The 19,949-nt window shown below is 42.7% G+C and overlaps 1 protein-coding gene across 3 annotated transcripts in view; it reads left to right on the top strand.

Moving 5' to 3' along the window:
* LOC117363311 overlaps positions 1-19,949 on the top strand; it is a 393,068-nt gene that overhangs the window by 346,342 nt on the left and 26,777 nt on the right. For all 3 annotated transcript variants that reach the window (XM_033950808.1, XM_033950807.1, XM_033950806.1), the window contains exon 14: positions 12,263-12,332. In XM_033950808.1, the coding sequence (XP_033806699.1) occupies positions 12,263-12,332 (70 nt within the window). The remainder of the gene's footprint in view (positions 1-12,262; positions 12,333-19,949) is intronic.

The following is a 19,949-nucleotide window of genomic DNA, read 5'->3' as shown; positions in this document are numbered from 1 at the left end:
GTATATACAATAATAATAAAAGCATACAAATAATCATTTAGAACACAGGAACAAAAGCACAGTAGGCCCGGAAGTGTTGATGGAGACAAGATTTTTCTATGTGAATATTCAACTGGCAAGCTATTCTGCTGATATACTAAGGGGCCCATAATCAAAAAATATAAACATCCAAAAAGTATCTTAAATCAGCACTTGGACATCCTAATAGCCAGGACGTCCAAGTGCCGATAATGAAAATTGTCTTTCTGTATGTCTAGCGCGATGTTTCAGCCTCTGTATGTTCAGAGCATGAGATGGGTGTAGTGGAGGCATGTTATGGGCGGGCTTTGGGCAGACTCAATGGCGGGTTAGACATGGACGTCTTGCAGCGATCATCAAACATTTTGCAAGACATCCTGGACAGAACTTATATGTTTGGAACTAGAACTGTTTTAGAAGGTGCTCAGACTGACCATATGACCACTGCATGCACACTCCCCCAGTGCTCAGAAACCCCTCACACCCACAAAGATCAAAATACAAACGTACATACCTATCTCCAGAACATCAGCACCCGGTATAGGAAAGCCTAGTAGTACTGCACACAGGTGTCTTAAGTAGCCTGGTGTGGGTGGGCTAGTGAACCATAGAGAGGAGGACCCAGGCCCATAAGCTACTCTAACCACTACATTTATAGTGGAAAATATGAGCCCCCCCAAATCCTACTCTACTACAATATAGGTGTCACCTGCAGCCATAAGGGCTATTAGGGTTGTAGGCAGGTGGGTATAGTGGGTTTTGAGGGTGTTTTGAAGGGCTCACCATAACCTATAAGAGAGTTCTGGTGAGATGTTTATCTGGCACCCTTTAAGTGGCAGTACCCTCGAAGGTGCCCCACTGCTCTGGTGCCATGTCTGGATGGCCAGTCCATTACAGGACTGGCCCCTCCCACATCCAAATGGTCTTGTTCTGGGAATTTGGGACTTGCACAAAATTTTGTTTGAAAATGTGGTATAAAGATAGACATCCCTGATGGTCTGGCCTGGATGTCTAGATAGAGAATTTTCAAAAACAAAAAACTTTCTAAACGTATGGTGGTTTGCCTTTTGAAAATAGGCATTTTCTTACTGCTGACTTTGGATGTATGTTTTGAAAATGGCCCTCCATGTGACAGTTTTAAGACATCTCTAACAACATAACTTGGAGACTAAGATATACAGTTTATAGTAAGACCCCTGAAGCAGGTAAAAGCTGCCAAACCACTTGCTTGTATTGGGTCCTTTTTTGGAATAAACTTGTCTCCATCAACACTTCTGGTCTAATGTAATTTTGTTCCTGCTGGATTTGTTTCTGTGCTAGTATTTCCTTCTATTGTGTTCCTTACCTAAAAATCTGTGAAGTCAGGTTTCATATTCTTTTGTGACCTCAAGCAAGTCACGTTATCATCAGGTACACACTTAGAGCCTTGTTTACTAACCTGTTTTAATATAATTTAACATATGATAAATAACACAATCCCCTTTATATTTAGCGGTGGCTTATTTATGAATTAAGCACTTAACTTGCATTAAATGAGGCACTAGGAAACCAGTTTACCGAAATGTTTAACATAGCACTAGTCTGTACTATTGTATCAGAAATGGAGAAAGAGTTTCTGATGTTACAGTGGGTAATCATCTGGCATCCAGTGATCACTGCATAGTACGGTTTAATATTAAGATGGGTATAAAGAGGGCTCATTCAGAAGCAAAGGTTCTAGACTTTTAAAAAAACTAGCTTTGTTCAGATGGAGGATTATGTTAAAGAATTGTCTGGATGGGAACGTCTGGAAGGAGTGGAAATGCAGTGGGCAAAACTGAAAGGAGTAATTGTAAGAGCAACAAATCTTTTTTGTGAGGCAAGTAAGTAAAAGTAAGAAGAAAAGAAGGCTGCTTAGGTTCATAAAAGTAGTAGCTGAGAAGGTAAGGAATATGAGATTAGCTTTCATAAACTACAAAAGATCACAGAAAGAGGAAGACAGGAAAAATATCTGGAAAAGTTAAGAGAGACTGGTTGTGTAGTCAGGAAAGCAAAGATGCAAATGGAAGAAAAATAGCTGACATGGTAAAACAGGGAGACAAGACATTTTTTTTAAAGATATATTAGTGATAGGTAGAAGTGCACAAGTGGCATTGTGACACTCAAAGGTGAAGCAGAGAAATATGTAGAAGCTGATAAAGAAAAGGCTGAATTGGTTAACAAATATTTCTGTTCTGTGTTCACAGCTGAAGCACTGGGAGCGGGACTGCAGAAGACATACATGAATAGGAATAGAGAAGTGGTAGACCCTGATCAATTATCAGAGTGTTGTGTCTGTGAAGAGCTGGCTAAAATAAAGGTAGACAAAGCGATGGGGCCGGATGGTGTACATCCGAGGGTGCTGAAGGAATTTAGGGAATTTCTGGTGGCTCCGCTGACTGACTTTTTTAATGAGTCTCTAGAGTCGGGAGTGGCACCGGAGGACTGGAGAAAGGCTGTTGTGGCCCTTCCCCACAAAAATGAAAGTAAGGATGAAGTAGGGAATTACAGGCCAGTAAGTCTGACTTCTATGGTAAGCAAATTAATGGAAACACTTTTAAAACAGAGATTGGTGAAGTTTCTGGAATCCTGTGGATTATGGGACCAGAGGCAACATGGATTCACTAGAGGTAGGTTTTGTCAGAGAAATCTGATCAATTTCTTTGACTGGGTGACTAAAGAATTGTATAGAGGGAGAGCGCTAGATGTGGTATATTTAGATTTTAGCAAAGCCTTTGACAGTGCTCCATAATTGCACACAGTATTCCAAACAGGGCCCACTAGAGACTTATACAACGACAGTATCACCTCCATTTTCCTACTGACCATTCCTCTCCTTATGCACCTGAGCATCCTCCTGGCTTTGACTGTCACCTTTTCTACCTGTTTTGCCACCTTGAGATTATCAGACACAATCACCCCGAAGTCCTGCTCTTCTTTCAAGCACAGAAGTACTTTACCCATTTACATCAGATCAATGGTAGAGGTAAATGGATGCAACTACGTGTGCATCCAAGAGGGCAGAGTTAGCATTCTAGGCTCCTCCTACACTCTGCCCTCTTGGATGCCCCCTTGCAGTTATACACTAAAGGCTAGATTCTGTAATTGGGGCCTAAAAAGATAGGCGCCTATAGTTAAGCACCTTTCTTTCTATTCTTGAATAGAGTTCTAAATTGTTCTAAAATTTTGCTCCATAAGATGCACCTGACAATAAGACGCACTCTAAATTTAGAGGAGGAAAACAAGAAAAAAACCATTCTGAACCAAATTCTCCCTGCCAGGCTCTGCACTCATCCCCACACTCCTTGCCAGGCTCTGCACCCTGTCTCCCTTCCCTGCCAGGCTCTGTCCCCTGTCCCCCCTTTGGTGGTCTAGGGGTGGGCAGGGACAGGGCATAGGGCAGGCAGGGACAGGGCACAGATATCAAAGCAGTGTCACCTCAGTAACAACTATAGAAAAAAAAACAAATATAGTGCAAAATATAAACAGCAGATATATATTCTCAAAACTGACACATTTTAATCACTAAATTTAAAATAACATCATTTTTCCTACCTTTGTTGTTTGGTGATTTCTTTCCTTCTTTCTTTCCTTCCTTCCTCAAGCCCAACAATTGTCCCTTCCTCCCTCCTATGTCCCCCTCAATGCCTTCAAGCCTTTGTCCTCTTCCTCCACACACACCCCCTCTGTTGTCTGGTGATTTCTTTCTTGCTTTCCTTCCTCAGGCTCAACAATTGTCCCTTCCTCCCTCCCTCCCTCCAGTTCCCCTCACTGCCTTCCAGCCTCTGTCTTGTTCCTCCGCCCCCCCCCCAAGCCTACCTGCCCACCCGATTTAATTACCTCCAGCCTGATGATGAATCAGCAGCAGCGGGGGTGGGGGGGGGGAACTCCTGGCTCAGCACGGCACCCAGAACAGAAGATCTTGTTGGAAGGGCCAGGTGGGTGCAGATATTGCACGCCGTCCCAGAAGCCTTACTCTCGACGTCAATTCTGACTTCGGCTGGCCCGGACCTTCTCACCAATGTCAGAATTGACACCGGGGCTAAGGCTTCTGGGACAGCGGCGTGCAATCGCTGCACCCACCTGGCCTTTCCCTTCCTCTACCTTCCATGGCAGTGAGCAAATAGCAGCAGCAGCGGTGTGCGAAGGGTGAGCAACGGCGGCAATCTAACTAAGGTAATGGGGGGATTTGGGTATTCGCTCCATAGGATGCACCCCTTTTTCCACCCACTTTTTTGGGGGGGAAAAGTGTGTCTTATGGAGCGAAAAATACGGTATATTGTAAATCACTTGGATTCTTTTTTGGCTATTATGTCAATCACACTTAAGTGCCCACTACAGCATCGTGCTTAGCGGCATCTAATTTAAAGCTTAGGTGCCTGTAATATAGGCCAGGGTTTTAAAAGCCTACATTATAAGCGTCTAAGTCCTTTAGAGAATCATGCCTAGTGGTGCCTATGTCCTTCTCAACCCCTAAACACGAGTACTTTGGAGTTAGGTGCCATTAGGCGCCATACGATAGATGCCTCTCCTTTGTAGAATCGCGCCTAAGAGGGTAGGCACCTATCTCCCAATTTTTATTTTTTTTCAGTTATGAGCTTGTTTAGAACACCTATCTTTCGGTGCCACTTATAGAATTTTCCTCTAAGGCACTTATGTGCTACCATAGATAATAGTGCATACTGCACTTATGTGCTTAAAAGTAAGAACCAATTACAACACCTCTTATATGCCCAAGACAGGCTTAAGTGTACATGCCTATGCGTAGAATTGCCCGGTATTTGTACGTAAGAGAATACTTGCTTTAATAAAAAGAAAATATATTTTTAATAAAAAAAAATAGAGAATGACATGGGGACAAATTTTTCCCTGTCCCTGCGGGAACTCATTTTCCCGCCCTGTACCCGCGAGTTCTTTTCCCGTCCCTGCCCCATTCCTACAAGCTCTGTCCTTATCCACATAAGCCTCAAACACTTTAAAATCATGTGTTCAAGGCTTGTGCGGTTAAGGCTGAGCTTACAGGAACGGGGCAGGGACAGGGACAAAACTCATGGGGACAGGACGGTAAATTGAGTCCCCGTGTCATTCTCTAATCAAAAACACTCTGAGTCAATTTAACCAGCCAGAAACGGCTCCTGACATCTTAAACTGCTTATTCAAGGGCTAACTTCTCATATTCAATAGCATTTAACTGGTTAGCACTTATCTGAAAACCAACAGTTTTCGAGCCTTCCAGGGGCAGAGACATCACTTGGCCTATTAAGTGCCGTTATTTAGCTCTTAACCAGCCAAGGTAACTGCAAAATTAGGACCACATAAAAGTAAGTCCTGTTTTTATGAAGTGTTCCAAAGCTATTGAAGTGCTGAATATCGCACTGAAGAAGCTTTGATTTAATTTGGCTCTGCATAGCTGGAAATTCAATGCAAGGATCTGGTCATGACCCAACATTGAAGTTCCTGGTTTAACGCCAGCAGCGGTCTGCAAACTGAGTGCCACTGGCTGAATATCGACCCCGATTTTTATTTGTAATTATAAACTGCCATGAACAGCATTTGTGCATAAAATTTAATCAATGAACAGCATGGCTATGTGATATTGTCGGAATGTTTTTTTTTTTTTTTTGTGATCATGAACAAATGAGTATACCAATGTGCTATTCATTCATCCATAAACCTAATAAAAGCTCAGGCATGATAAGTTTACTCCTGCAACTGCCTGTGTAAGAGATAACAAAGTTACTGATTAATATGTCTGCCTTTAATGATTGTATAAAACATGAATGGCCATGTGTATGGTGAAGGTTAGAAAAATAGACTTGCAAAATTTGCTTGTAAAAATCGGAAGGCTCCTTTTTTGTACACCTGTACTTTGTTCTCATAAATCTAGAGCTTAGAGAAGAGCCCAGATTACTACCCAGAATCAGAGCAAAGGACAAAGTACAAACCATTGGGATTTATTTCTGAAGAATGATCACTGTCTCGGAATTTCATGATTTTTCCCTTCCATGTTTTTTGCTATGCAAGAAATAAGGAATATCAGAGGAGGAGATAGTGGATGGTGCGGATGGGCAGACTGGATTGGCCATTTGGCCTTTCTCTGCCATCATGTTACAATGTTTCTATAACCATAAAGTTCTATGACATCACAATGCAGGTGTAAAGAGCCTTAGCCAATAGGGAGAGGAGGAGATAGTGGATGCTGCGGATGGGCAGACTGGTTAGAAACATAGAAACATGATGGCAGATAAAGACCAAATGGCCCATCTTGTCTGCCCATCCACAGTAACCATTATCTCTCTCCCCACGAGATCCCACGTGCCTATCCCAGGCCCTTTTGAATTCAGACACAGTTGGGACATTTGGCCTTTATCTGCCATCATGTTTCTATGTTTCTATACTGCAGTTGCTCAGTGAGGCTTTTCTTCCAAAATGCCTTTAGTCAGTCTAATTCAGTCTATAATTCGTTTTGAAATGGAAAGTGCGCATGTGATTTTCCTTTGAAAACTGTTCACATGGACTTTTCCAACCCACTCTGAAGGTAGAGTTGCGGCAACCTGGAAGTTAATCGGACACTGGTTAATAGTCAGAGCAGTGCCCAGTTAACTTGATAGGTAAAGTGAGGACAGCCTTTATGTTTTTTTTAACTTTATCTGCTTACTCAGCCAGTTATTGGATTGAATATCGCCTATAACTGGCTAAGTAGCGGTTCTGCCCAAACTTCAACCTCCAGGCAGCCCCTAACTTAGCCAGTTAGGAATGGCTAATTAGAGCCAATATTCAATTGCATTACCCAGTGAAGTGGAGGAGTGGCCTAGTGGTTCGAGCAGCTGTCTCAGCACCCTGAGGTTGTGAGTTCAATTCCCACTGTAGCTCCTTATGACCCTGGGCAAGTCATGCTATGATTATATAAACCACACAGGAAAAAGCGGTATATCAAGTCCCATCCCATTTAAGAAGTGTTGATGAAAATTGGCAGCCTGGATAATTCCTTGGAATATTGACCTATTAAAGGGTACAATGCTTATATACACTCACACCTATTCATTAATGCACATGCAATCAATTTGCACATGAAAAAACACAAAGGACTAGATCACGGCCACCCGGACCTCCCCCCCCCCCCCCACTACACACACACACACACACATACCCTCAACCCCCTCCCCCTGCAAAGATTATTGGCAGCAGTCCCCCCCCACACACACACACACTCTCCTGACCGCCCCTGCCCCCTTAAAACCAGCTACGCCATCCGCTCTTGCCACATCCTCTGGCAACATGTTCCAGAGCTTAACTATTCTCTGAGTGAAAAAAATTTCCTCTTATTGGTTTTAAAAGTATTTCCCTGTAACTTCATCGAGTGCCCCCTAGTCTTTGTAATTTTTGACGGAGTGAAAAATCGATCCACTTGTACCCGTTCTACTCCACTCAGAATTTTGTACACTTCAATCATATCTCCCCTCAGCCATCTCTTTTCCAAGCTGAAGAACCCTAACCGTTTTAGTTTTTCCTCATACGAGAGGAGTTCCATCCCCTTTATCATCTTGGTCGCTCTTCATTGAACCTTTTCTTGTGCCACTATATCTTTCGTGAGATAAGGAGATCAGAATTGAACACAATACTCCAGATGAGGTTGCACCATGGAGCGATACAGGGGCATTATAACATTCTTAGTTTTGTTAACCATCCCTTTTTTAATAATTCCTAGCATCCTATTTGCTTTTTTGGCCGCCACCACACATTGGGCAGAAGGTTTCATCGTATTGTCTATGATGATACGCTAACCCCCAAGGTGGACCCTAGCATCCGGTAACTGTGATTCAGGTTATTCTTCCCAATGTGCATCACTTTGCATATGTCCACATTAAATTTCCTATGTGTCCACATCTTAGGGTCTCTTATGTATATATTAGTACCTTTAGTTTGTGGTCTTGTATTTGCATAGAGGTTATCTGTGTTCTGCATGTGTGACCAAGGCCAGGTGTTCTGGTAGGAATGAATGTTGAGAAGCATACAGTGTAGTTTAATTATGTGGTTAACCATTGTGCATTGTTAATAAGATTATATTGTGTGTGTATTTATATGAAAAATGAATGGAAAAATGGCATTACACCTTAATCCCTGAAGTGGTCAGCTGCTTGATCAAAGCCCCATTTTTTTTTAACTTGGACATGATACAACAGGTCTAATTTAGGATGTCCTAAATCTTTATTTATTTAATTTATTTATTCAATTTTCTATATCGTTCTCCCAGGGGAGCTCAGAATGGTTTACATGAATTTATTCAGGTACTCAAGAATTTTTTCCCTATCTGTCCCAGCAGGCTCACAATCTATATAATGTACCTGGATGTTTCTTTCTGTTTGATTATCGCTGATTGGACTTCTTGATTTTGGGACCTCCTTTTCACCCCCAATGTACTCCCTTGTTATTTGGACGAACTGCAGTGTTGGACATTTTTTATGCCTCTCCAAAATTGCTATTTGATGTTTTTGGCAGATAGACTATTTGAGGAGAGCATTTTGAGAATCTATGAAGATGAGAACTATATATAGATTTAGGGTTTTATCTTTGTCAGCAAGAAATCTGACCTATATAGTATCTAGGAGACTGGATTATTATTCATCTATGATTAAATAAGAGCAATAAACTGAATTTCAAACCCTGTTAGGTAACATAAATCAAACACTGGTATAATTAGACATATGACAGTAAGACTACTGCATGACCAGATGCAAAATATTTAGCTACAGTAGAAGTGTACATTAAAAGGAAATCTTAGCTCACACTTTCTCTCACTGCAAACAGTACAAGGGGTTGCTGAAAAAAGTTCTCAGTCCAACCAACTTCCTAAATACTAAGGGGCTCATAATCAAAAGAGAAAAACGTCCAAAAACCGGCCTAAGTCGGCACTTGGACGAACATTTCTCAAAAACATCCAAGCGCCAATAATAAAACCAGGTTTTGGACATATTTAAAAATGACCTAGGCCTTCATATTGCCGCTCAACGTCCAAAGCTAAATGGGGCGTTTCGGGAGGCGTGTCGAGGGCGGGCCGGCTTAGACTTAGTCGTACAGCATGTAAAACCGAATGTTTTACAACAGGGCTTAGATGGAACTTGGACGTTGTGACTTAGACCATGTAAAACATGGTCTAAGTCACAAAAACCCACCTAAACTCACCAGATAAGCACTGCAAACACATAACACAGATCCCTATACACTACCCCAGTGATCACCAACCCCCCCCCTACCCCCATAAAAATTTTATTCACAACTTTAAATTTCAGCCTCCCGACCATCATCACCTGGCCGCCTGGCACAGGAAAGCCTAGTCGTCCAGCCCAGAGGCAGCTTAAGTCATTTTGGGGGTGGGTTAGGGACCTATAGAGAAGAGAACCTATGCCCATAAGCCTCTGTAATCACTGCATTGATACTTAAACATGTGCACTCCCCTATACACCCCCAAAACCCTTTTTTAATGGCATGTAAGTGGCTCCTGCAGCCATACAGGCTATTGGGGTGGTAGATAAGTGGATCTAGGGGATTCTGGAGTTGGTTTGGGAGGCTCACCATCACCTATAAGGGAGCTGTAGTGAGAAGAAGCCATGGCACCCTTTTTGTGAAGTTCACAGCAGTGCCCTGTAAGTTACCCCACTATTTAGGTGGCATGAATGGGTGTGCAGTCCGTCACTTTGCAGACCCCTCCCACGTCCAACAGGGCTTGTTCTAGGCGTTTTGGACTTGGACGGAAAGTTGGACGGAAATGTGGTATAAAGATGGACGATTTAGTGGCTTGGACGATCAGATCGGCAGGACGTATAAGCCAATTTTCGAAAGTAAAAAAAAGTTTGACGTATCTTTTGAAAATGTGTCTTAGGCTCTTTTTAACTTTGGACGACTTGCGAGATGGACGTAAACAGACTTAGACGTCCCTTTCGATTATGCCCCTCCACGCGTTATTTTGCCACTGTAGCTGAAAAGAGTGTTATTTTATTTTGCAAACTGTCAATCTGCAGAATCATAATGCTATGTTTTAACATTGTTTCAGATCATTGATTGAACCATGTCAATGAAAAGTGTGGAATTTTCAAATGCGGAACTCTGAGCCATCATGAAGTGTTTATTCCTGCAGAAGAAAACTCCAAAGAAAATCCATGAATTTATGATGCAAAAATTGAATGGCAAATGTTCATCATACTCCATAGTGACTAAGTGATGTGCAAACTTTCAGGGTGGAGATTTCAAGACCAAAAATGCAGCAAGGTCTGGGAAGCCTCAAATGGTGTCAACTCTTGAAATTGTTGACCATATCCATGACCTGATTTTGGCAGATCAGCGAATATCAGCTAAAACAATTGCTGAGTCACCTCAGATATGCAGGGAACGTGTTGGGTTTATAATCCGCGAGCAGCTGGGCATGCAGAAACTGTCAGCCAAGTGGATGCCCAAATATTTGAATGATAATGAGAGACGACGTTGAATGGGCACTTCCAAGTTGATTTTGCAGCATTTTCAGTGAGCTGGTGCCAACTTTTTGGAGCAACAGTTACTGTTAATGAAACATGGCAATATCACTAAGATCCTGAGACAAAACAGCCCATGCAAGGGCGCATTCAGGTTCTCCAAGGCCAAGGAAATTCAAGATCCAAAAGTCAGCAGGAAACATCATGACCACCGTGTTTTGGGATCAAAAAGGTGTTGTAATGATTGAATATCTTCCAAGGGGCCAAACAGTTAATGCAGAATACTACTGTAACTCGCTGTGCTGATTAAAGGAGGCATTAAAAGAAAAAAGGAGATGGAAGCTGCAGAATGGAGTTCTATTTTTGCAAGACAATGCATCTGTTCACAAGGCTGACAAAATGATGGATGTTTTGATGCAGTTGGGGTTTCAGTGTATAGACCATCCACCCTACTCTCCAGATCTTGCTCCATCGGACTGTTTTCTGTTTCCGAACCTTAAAAAGTGTTTGAAAGGGCAACAATTTTCAAGTGATTCGGAGGTGATTATATCAGCAGATCAGTAACTCAGTGACCAGACATCAGAGTATTTTTTGGGAAGGGTTACAGAAACTTCAGACATGGAGCTCCTTTTACTAAGCTGCAATAGCGTTTTTAGCGCATGCAGAATTGCCGCGCAAGCTAAACCCGTGCTATGCGGCTAGAACTAACGCCAGCTCAATGCTGGCGTTAGCGTCTAGCGCACGCTAAAACCGCTATCGCAGCTTAGTAAAAGGAGCCCTTGATGTGCCAAGTATGTTTAACGTAGGGGTGAATATGTGGAATAACTTGTAAGTTTCATGGCTCCAAAAACGAAAACTGTGAATACAGATGTTCTGGAGATAATTTATTAAACACTGACATATAAAACCATGAAACATCAATTAAAAAAGTACAATGATAAAAAATACTGTGGTAAAAATCCAACCGGACCCTACACGGTCCGTGTTTCGGCAAACACGCCTTCCTCAGGGGTCCAATGGTTTGCAACCTCACTTATAAAGAATTGGACTGAAAACAGTCTATTGTCTTTAAACATGTGAGCAAAGAACACCGCAGACAAGCTGAAGTAGCAAAAAAAATAAAAAAATGCTAAGAAACACGGACCATTGGATTTTTATCACAGTATTTTTTATCATTATACTTTTTTAATTGAATTTTCATGGTTTTATATGTCAGTGTTTAATAAATTATCTCCAGAACATCTGTATCCACAGTTTTTGTTTTTGTTTTCATCAGTGGATTGTTTTCACTGTGGATCATTGGGTCTCCCCCATTGTTCTTTGTTGTGCTAAGTTTCATGGCTCCACATCATTCCCTTCTTGGTTGGGCTAAGAACTTTTCAGCGGCCCCTCGTATCGTGATGTCATAATGCCTTATTCCACCAATGCCTAAGAGCCAACCTCATCGGTGATGTCACAATGGCTTGGTTTCCCTATGCTTGTGCCCATTTAATAGATGCATTTGCCTAATTGAAACAAAAAGTGTCAAGAGAAGTGTGAAATAACTTGTAAGTTTCATGGCTCCACATTATTCCCTTCTTGGTTGGGCTGAGAACCTTTCAGCACTCGTACATGAGAAGGAATTGAGAAAAGACATGCCACATAAAGCAACAATTTTTTTCAAACTAACCACAATCAGTTTTAGAAACAATCAATGTAAAGGAGAATGTTGTTGTTACAGAATTTAATGGATTTTTTTTCCTGTTGGTTTTATTTTGCAGTAATTTTATGAGATCACTAATTGGACGTTTGGATTTTAAAACCCTAGAACTGAAAATGAATAATGCCCAGGTAAGTCCATAATTTTATTACAACTATATTTCATTATGAGTTGTATAAAGTACAGAATGTTGTGTAACTGATTACTGATCTTTTCCAGTTGGAAAAAAGCTTGAGTCAGTCTTCAGTGGGATCAAACCACCTACTGGGGATTAGTCATCTAAATCCCATGGGACAGGGGAACTTCTCTGCTTATAACAACTATGTGATGTCATGTATTTGCCTACAGAATTTGTTTGGCAGAGAAGGCTTGTGGTGGGGTTCTAAAGGGTAGGGTGGTGGAAGACTGATCTTCAAGGTTCCAGTTTGTTAGCATTCAATCCGGAATCTAAGGGCTCCTTTTACAAAGCCTCGGTAGCAATGCTGCCATGGTAAATGCACCAAAGCCCAGTTAATTCCTATGGGCTTCACTGCATTTATCGCAGCAGCATTGCTACAGCAGCTTTGTAATAGAGGCCCTAAGGCCCTGTTTCTTTAAAGGGCACCCAAGTCATGCCTAAAGTTAGGCGTGCTTTAGGTGTCCAATCTAAGTAGTTAATGAGACAATTAAGGGTCTTAACAAACGATAAGAACATAAGAACATAAGATATGCCGCTGCTGGATCAGACCAGTGGTCCATCCTGCCCAGCAGTCCGCTCACGCAGCGGCCCTTTTGGTCAAAGACCAGTGCCCTGAGACTAGCCTTACCAGCGTATGTCCTTGTTCAGTAGGAACTTGTCTAACTTTGTCTTGAATCCCAGGAGGGTGTTTTCCCCTATGATAGCCTCCGGGAGAGCGTTCCAGTTTTCCACCACTCTCTGGGTGAAGAAGAACTTCCTTGCGTTTGTACGGAATCTATCCTCTTTCAACTTTAAAGAGTGCCCTCTTGTTCTCCCTACCTTGGAGAGGGTGAACAACCTGTCCTTATCTACTAAGTCTATCCCCTTCAGTATCTTGAATGTTTCGATCATATCCCCTCTCAATCTCCTCTGCTCGAGGGGGAAGAGACCCAGTTTCTCTAATCTGTCACTGTACGGCAGCTCTTCCAACCCCTTAACCATCATAGTCGCTCTTCTCTGGACCCTTTCGAGTAGTACCATGTCCTTCTTCATGTACGGCGACCAGTGCTGGACGCAGTACTCCAGGTGAGGGCACACCATGGCCCGGTACAGCGGCATGATAACCCTTTCCGATCTGTTCGTGATCCCCTTCTTTATCATTCCTAGCATTCTGTTTGCCCTTTTCGCTGCCGCCACACATTGTGTGGATGGCTTCATTGACTTGTCGATCAGAACTCCCAAGTCCCTTTCCTGGGAGGTCTCTCCAAGTACCGCTCCAGACATCCTGTACTCTTGCCTGAGATTTTTCTTACCGACATGCATTACTTTACATTTATCCACGTTGAATCTCATCTGCCATGTCGATGCCCATTCCTTGAGCCTGGATATGTCACGTTGTAGATCTTCGCAATCCCCCTGCGTTTTCACTACTCTGAACAGCTTCGTATCGTCTGCAAATTTAATCACCTCGCTCGTTGTACCTATGTTCAGATCATTTATAAAGATGTTGAAGAGCACGGGTCCAAGCACCGAGCCCTGAGGCACCCCACTGGTGACACTCTTCCAGTCCGAGTATTGTCCACTTACCCCCACTCTCTGTTTCCTATGCTCCAGCCAGTTTTTAATCCATGTGAGTATTTTTCCCTCGATTCCATGGCTCGCAATTTTCCGAAGTAGTCGTACATGTGGAACCTTGTCGAACGCCTTCTGAAAGTCCAGATATACAATGTCGACTGGGTACTTAGGCATCCAAAGGACGTAGATGCCACTTTGTAGACGCAGCCACAATTTCATGGACGCCCATGGTCGCGGGACCAGGACATGACATCAGAAAGGAGTCAAGGCTGATGCTCACAGTCTGTAGAAGATGTTTCTGCCTGTGAACATTTCAAGAGGTATGTGGGGGCTGCCCAAGTGGCGATGCCGGGTATCACTGCCCTGCTATGCCACTGAGTTCATCCTGCATAATATCACATGAGCCAATATTCAGCCAGTGGCATTCAGTATTTCTTTAAATATTGATCCCCACTAGTTAATTTAGACCTGAATATTCAGTGCTGAGCTTTATCCAAGCACCAGCATTGAGCATTTAGGGCTCCTTTTACAAAGGTGTGTTAGGGCCTTAACGCACGGAATAGCACACGCAAAATTGCCACGTGCGCTAGACCTTAATGCCTGCATTGAGCTGGCGTTAGTTCTAGAAGCGTAGCGCCGGTTTAGCGCACACTAAAATCCTGCGTGCACTAAAATCGCTAACGCACCTTAGTAAAAGGAGCCCCTAGTCTTTGGTGGCACTCAAACATTACGTGGATATAGTTGATATTCAGTGTATTGCTACATGACAGTTGGCGATGCAGACATAAGCATTGAATATCGCCGGTACATACATAACTCCTGGCTTCTCCCCGACTCCATCGCTAGGCTACCCCGGCACTAATTGGCTTGTGATGCCAAGGTCACAGCAGATTTTCAGTGACCCTGTGCAGTTAAGTGTCACTGGAAATGTGGGGATAGCCTGCTCTCTACGATATTACTGGATAGGAGTCTCTCCTACTGGTTAAATTATTCTGTTTATCAATCAATCTAGATTTCTAGTGGGCAATTCCAGTTCCCAGACATTTTTTTTTAATTCTTTTCTTATTCTTTGTTTTTATTTAACACAAATCCACCCCCCCCCCCATTCTATATTTTCCTTTCATCAGTCCTCCATTGCTCTCAAAAAGTTAGTCTATGTCCCAGTCTGCTCTATCCAGTAGTATACCATACAACTGAGGAAAGAAGGAGCAAATCAGGTTGGATTTTTTTTTTTGGTCCATTCAGACAAATTGTTGTGGGTTCCCCCCCCCCCCCTTTAAAGAAAAGATATAAGAACAAACACCCCAAAATCTTCAAACACAAAAGTAAACCTGAGACACAGATTCAGCAGCCAGGCACTTGAATGAACAGGATAATCGGTGTGGTTTCTTGACAGGTGTACCAGCCAGCCTATTGCAGCCGTATAATCATTACCATTTTAATAAGGCTGTAATGGGGGAGGGGGAAGAGGGGAAGCGATAATTCCATGGGGTGTGAGGATTCTAATTCAACTCCTGATGCCACATGAATGTGCTAGAATTTGCTTGCATTGTTTTCATCTTTTATAGCCCTGAATGCAAATAATTGCTGGCTATAGATTCAAAAATTCTTAGAATTGGCAAATGAATTAGCTTTCCCAGTGCTGCACAAGAATGTCAATACTGAAAAAGGAAGCACGTGAGGCCTTTTCTATTTTTTTCCTCTTTCCGGGGTATTGCGCTGGTTTACTGCTGAAGTCATTAGGTGTGTACTCACTATTTCTTAAATGAGGCTTCTTGATTCACAAATCTCTGTCCATCTGTATAGATATAAAAGGCAACTATTTCTATATATACCTATTTTTTCCCCCACAGGATCTTATCAGAGCAGTTATAGCTATCCCCTTTGTCAGGCCACGATAACAAGAAGTTCCACCCTGAGTTAATGGAGCTAGCCCCCTTTCTGGGTCTCAAGAATACATGAACCCATGGTCTACACAGGGGAGTGTGTGGCGCAGTGGTTAAAGCTACAGCCTCAGCACCCTGAGGTTGGGGGTTCAAACCCACGCTGCTCCTTGTGACCCTGGGCAAGTCACTTAATCCCCCCATTGCCCCAGGTACATTAGATAGATTGTGAGCCCACTGGGACAGATAGGGAAAAATGCTTGAGGACCTGAATAAATTCATGTAAACCGTTCTGAGCTCTCTTGGGAGAACGGTATAGAAAATTGAATAAATAAATAAAATATAAATAAATAAATACACTTACTATATATGGATCCAGGAGGACCCTCACTCCTGCTACAGTCCTCCTACTCCCCTCCCTAACATATCCTGAGATTGTGCTGTAGATGAAGCACCAAATTCCAAACCCACCAATACAGAACCGCAGTGGTTATGGTTTAAACAAAATGCCGCCCACTGCATTTCAAATAAAACCAGATATTCAGCAATGGGAGTGCCAGGGGTGCGGTGTCTAGTGCACAAGAGATAGCTCTGATTCCTTCCTCCCCTCTCTGCTTTACTCTTGTTCCTTTTCTCCCTCAACTGTCCTATTTGTGAGATCTCTACCAAACTTTTATGACTCACTTCAAAATATGAAAAAATAATAGCCTCAATAATAATTGTACTCAGGGTACCTTATACACTCCAATGGGAATTCAGATTCCACTGTACTCAGAACAAGTCAGTGGTGTTGGAATTCTTCACCATTCCCCTTACATGGAGAGTAATAAATATCTTTTATGGAGATATATATTTTTTTCTTTTTCTTTACTTTTTCTTTTTACATCCTTATTTATTCTTACATCCAAATAACTTATTATAGCTTAAATAGCTTATAAATAGAAAAGGAGTTAAAAGTGTATCACTTAACTTAAGATCCCTATCGGTTCCCCTTCCCGACGCGTTTCGGAGTTCTATTTCAAGGTCGGGGGAACAAAAGATAAGGTTAGTCCTCAACCGTACATTTTCTGCCACTGGCTATCCAACTCCGAAACGCGTCGGGAAGGGGAACCGATAAGGATCTTAAGTTAAGTGATACACTTTTAACTCCTTTTCTATTTATAAGCTATTTAAGCTATAATAAGTTATTTGGATGTAAGAATAAATAAGGATGTAAAAAGAAAAAGTAAAGAAAAAGAAAAAAATATATATCTCCATAAAAGATATTTATTACTCTCCATGTAAGGGGAATGGTGAAGAATTCCAACACCACTGACTTGTTCTGAGTACAGTGGAATCTGAATTCCCATTGGAGTGTATAAGGTACCCTGAGTACAATTATTATTGAGGCTATTTGTGAGATGGCATTCTTCTTTTCTAGTCTCCTATCAGATTGTACACCACCTTGTTTTTGGACCTTAAGTAGGATGGTATATTAAACTCATGCATTGAGGGCTAGATTCAATAAATAGTTCTGAAATATCGATGCCAAAGAACATCAGTGCTCAATGCCATTCCATAATGGGCACTCCAAGATGAATGCCCATCATAGAACAGCATTGAGGGGGGAAACGCTACAAACAGTGCCCTACTGGCGTCTATGTTAATAGGGAAACACCATTTGAAATGGCAAATAACTCTAAATTTAAAGCACCTATTGGTGCCTAAAGAAAAGGTGCTGGAATTGCACCTCTGGAGGCACCTATCAGCACCTAATGCCACCACAGGCGTGGCTAATGCTGGAAGTGGCATAAGTTGCCATAAAGCACCTACGTAGACGCTTGCCATGACAAATGTAGGCCTGGAAAACCCTGGCCTACATTTCTGGCGCCTATCTTTCCTGGAAGTACAATTCTCTATACGGCGCTGTTGCGTGATTGACATGCGATTGGCGGCCACTTTTTAGCCAGTCGCCAATATTGGCTCTGTGTAGAGAATCCGGGCCTGAGTGCCAATGTAGGTGCTGAAATTTGGGTGTCAGGACATTTGCTTGCTAAAACCAGGGTAATTCCCTGGGTGGATTTTGGACATTGTTTGACTTAGGTACTGGTAGGCGCCTACCTTAGGTGCACTCATTGAGGCCAAGAAAATTCTGGCCTAAATGGCAGCTTGTCTAAGAATTCAACACCTTGCAGGGCCATCTTGCAGTCAATGGTCTTATCGTGTTTGTACTATTGTAACCTTGTGCTCTTGGCTTTACCAGGAAATTTGTTGAGTGCATTACAGGTCGCTCAGAATTCTGTGGTTAGAACCCTTTTCCGTTTGGAAAGAACATAAGAACATAAGACATAATAACATCAGAATTGTCGCTGCTGGGTCAGACCAGTGGTCCATCGTGCCCAGCAGTCCGCTCACGCAGTGGCCCTCTGGTCAAAGACCAGCACTCTAACTGAGACTAGCCCTACCTGTATACATTCTGGTTCAGCAAGAACTTGTCTAACTTTGTCTTGAATCCCTGGAGGGTGTTTTCCCCTATAACAGCCTCCGGAAGAGGGTTCCAGTTTTCTACCACTCTCTGGGTGAAGAAGAACTTCCTTATATTCGTACGGAATCTATCCCCTTTCAACTTTAGAGAGTGCCCTCTCGTTCTCTCCACCTTAGAGAGGGTGAACAACCTGTCCTTATCTACTAAGTCTATACCCTTCAGTACCTTGAATGTTTCGATCATGTCCCCTCTCAATCTCTTCTGCTCGAGGGAGAAAAGGCCCAGTTTCTCTAGTCTTTCGCTGTACGGCAACTCCTCCAGCCCCTTAACCATTTTAGTCGCTCTTCTCTGGACCCTTTCGAGTAGTACCGTGTCCTTCTTCATGTATGGTGACCAGTACGGTAACAAGGACTGAGCTTATCACTGACTACTATGTGAAACTATACTGGCTGAAATGAGAAGATCGTATACATTTCAGATTGCTTGTGATGGTATATTGGTGTTTGAATGGTTTGGCTCCTGCAAGTCTGGTGGGTACTATTCATGCTTATGTCCCTTTGTCAAAATTGCGCTCTGTCCAGCATCTGTAAGGGACCTAAGACTGAATTCCTCACGTGTGACTATGTTCTCCTGTTGGGGACCTCAGGAATGGAATCTCCTATCTTTATATATCAGAAAGTAAAGTAATCTCGATGGGTTCAAGAAGCTTTTGAAGAGATACTTATTCTGCAAAATGAAATATGGTCATTGAGACAGGTGTAAGTGCTGGTCGCTTATTTGTGTGACTGTTTTTACGTGTATTTTATGTATTTTTAAAATTATGTATGTTTATACTTGTGAGCCGCTGTGGGAAAAGCGGATTATAAATAAAATAAAATAAAAAACAAAGCACCTACTGGTGCCCAAGACTGCTTAGACACCACTAGGCATGATTCTATAAACGGCACCTAGCAGATGATTGACAATCACACCTAACAGCATCTGTGAATTAGGCACCATTTATAGAATCCGGGCCCATATGTAGAATCCAGGGAAAAATGTCTATGCAAAATTTCAGGGCTGGTCAAATGAACAAATATTCTATTTGTAAAGGCCCTCGTTTTGAATTTAGTACTCCACAACTGCACATCTATCACCAATTTAGTCTCCTGTACAGTGGTGTACCTAGGGTATATGACACCCAGGACCCATCATTTTTTGATTCCCCCCCATCAAAAATATTTTTTGTAACAACCCTTGCTGGTCCGATGCTTTACCTTTCGTCAAGCTGAAAAAACTGCCAGCCTCGGCAGTGACTCTGCTACGTCACCCGCGGCTCCCCTTCCTGATTTCTGTCTGCCTCTGCCGTGATCCACCCAGGCGGAAACAGGAAGTTGCGTCATTGGCAGACACAGAAAGCAAGAAGGGGAACCGTGGGCAATGTAGCAGAATCACTGAAGAGGCCAGCAGTTTTTTCAGCTTGACATAAGGTAAACGGACATCAGATTGGACGAGAAGGCTGGAAACATGCTGGGCCACGGGAGCTACCCAGAGCGTTGGGGCTGGACCATGACTCCAAGGCCAGGAACAACCCCCATCTTGGCTGGCACCTGGGGTGGTCCGCCCCGGCCCCCTCCTTGGTATGCCAGGAAATACTTTTCTACGGAAAGGTTTTTAGATGGTGGAAGAG

Source organism: Geotrypetes seraphini, chromosome 7, assembly GCF_902459505.1.
Source record: "Geotrypetes seraphini chromosome 7, aGeoSer1.1, whole genome shotgun sequence".
Lineage (NCBI taxonomy): Eukaryota > Metazoa > Chordata > Amphibia > Gymnophiona > Dermophiidae > Geotrypetes > Geotrypetes seraphini.
The sequence above is the reverse complement of the archived record's forward strand: the minus strand, read 5'-3'. Positions and strand labels throughout refer to the sequence as shown.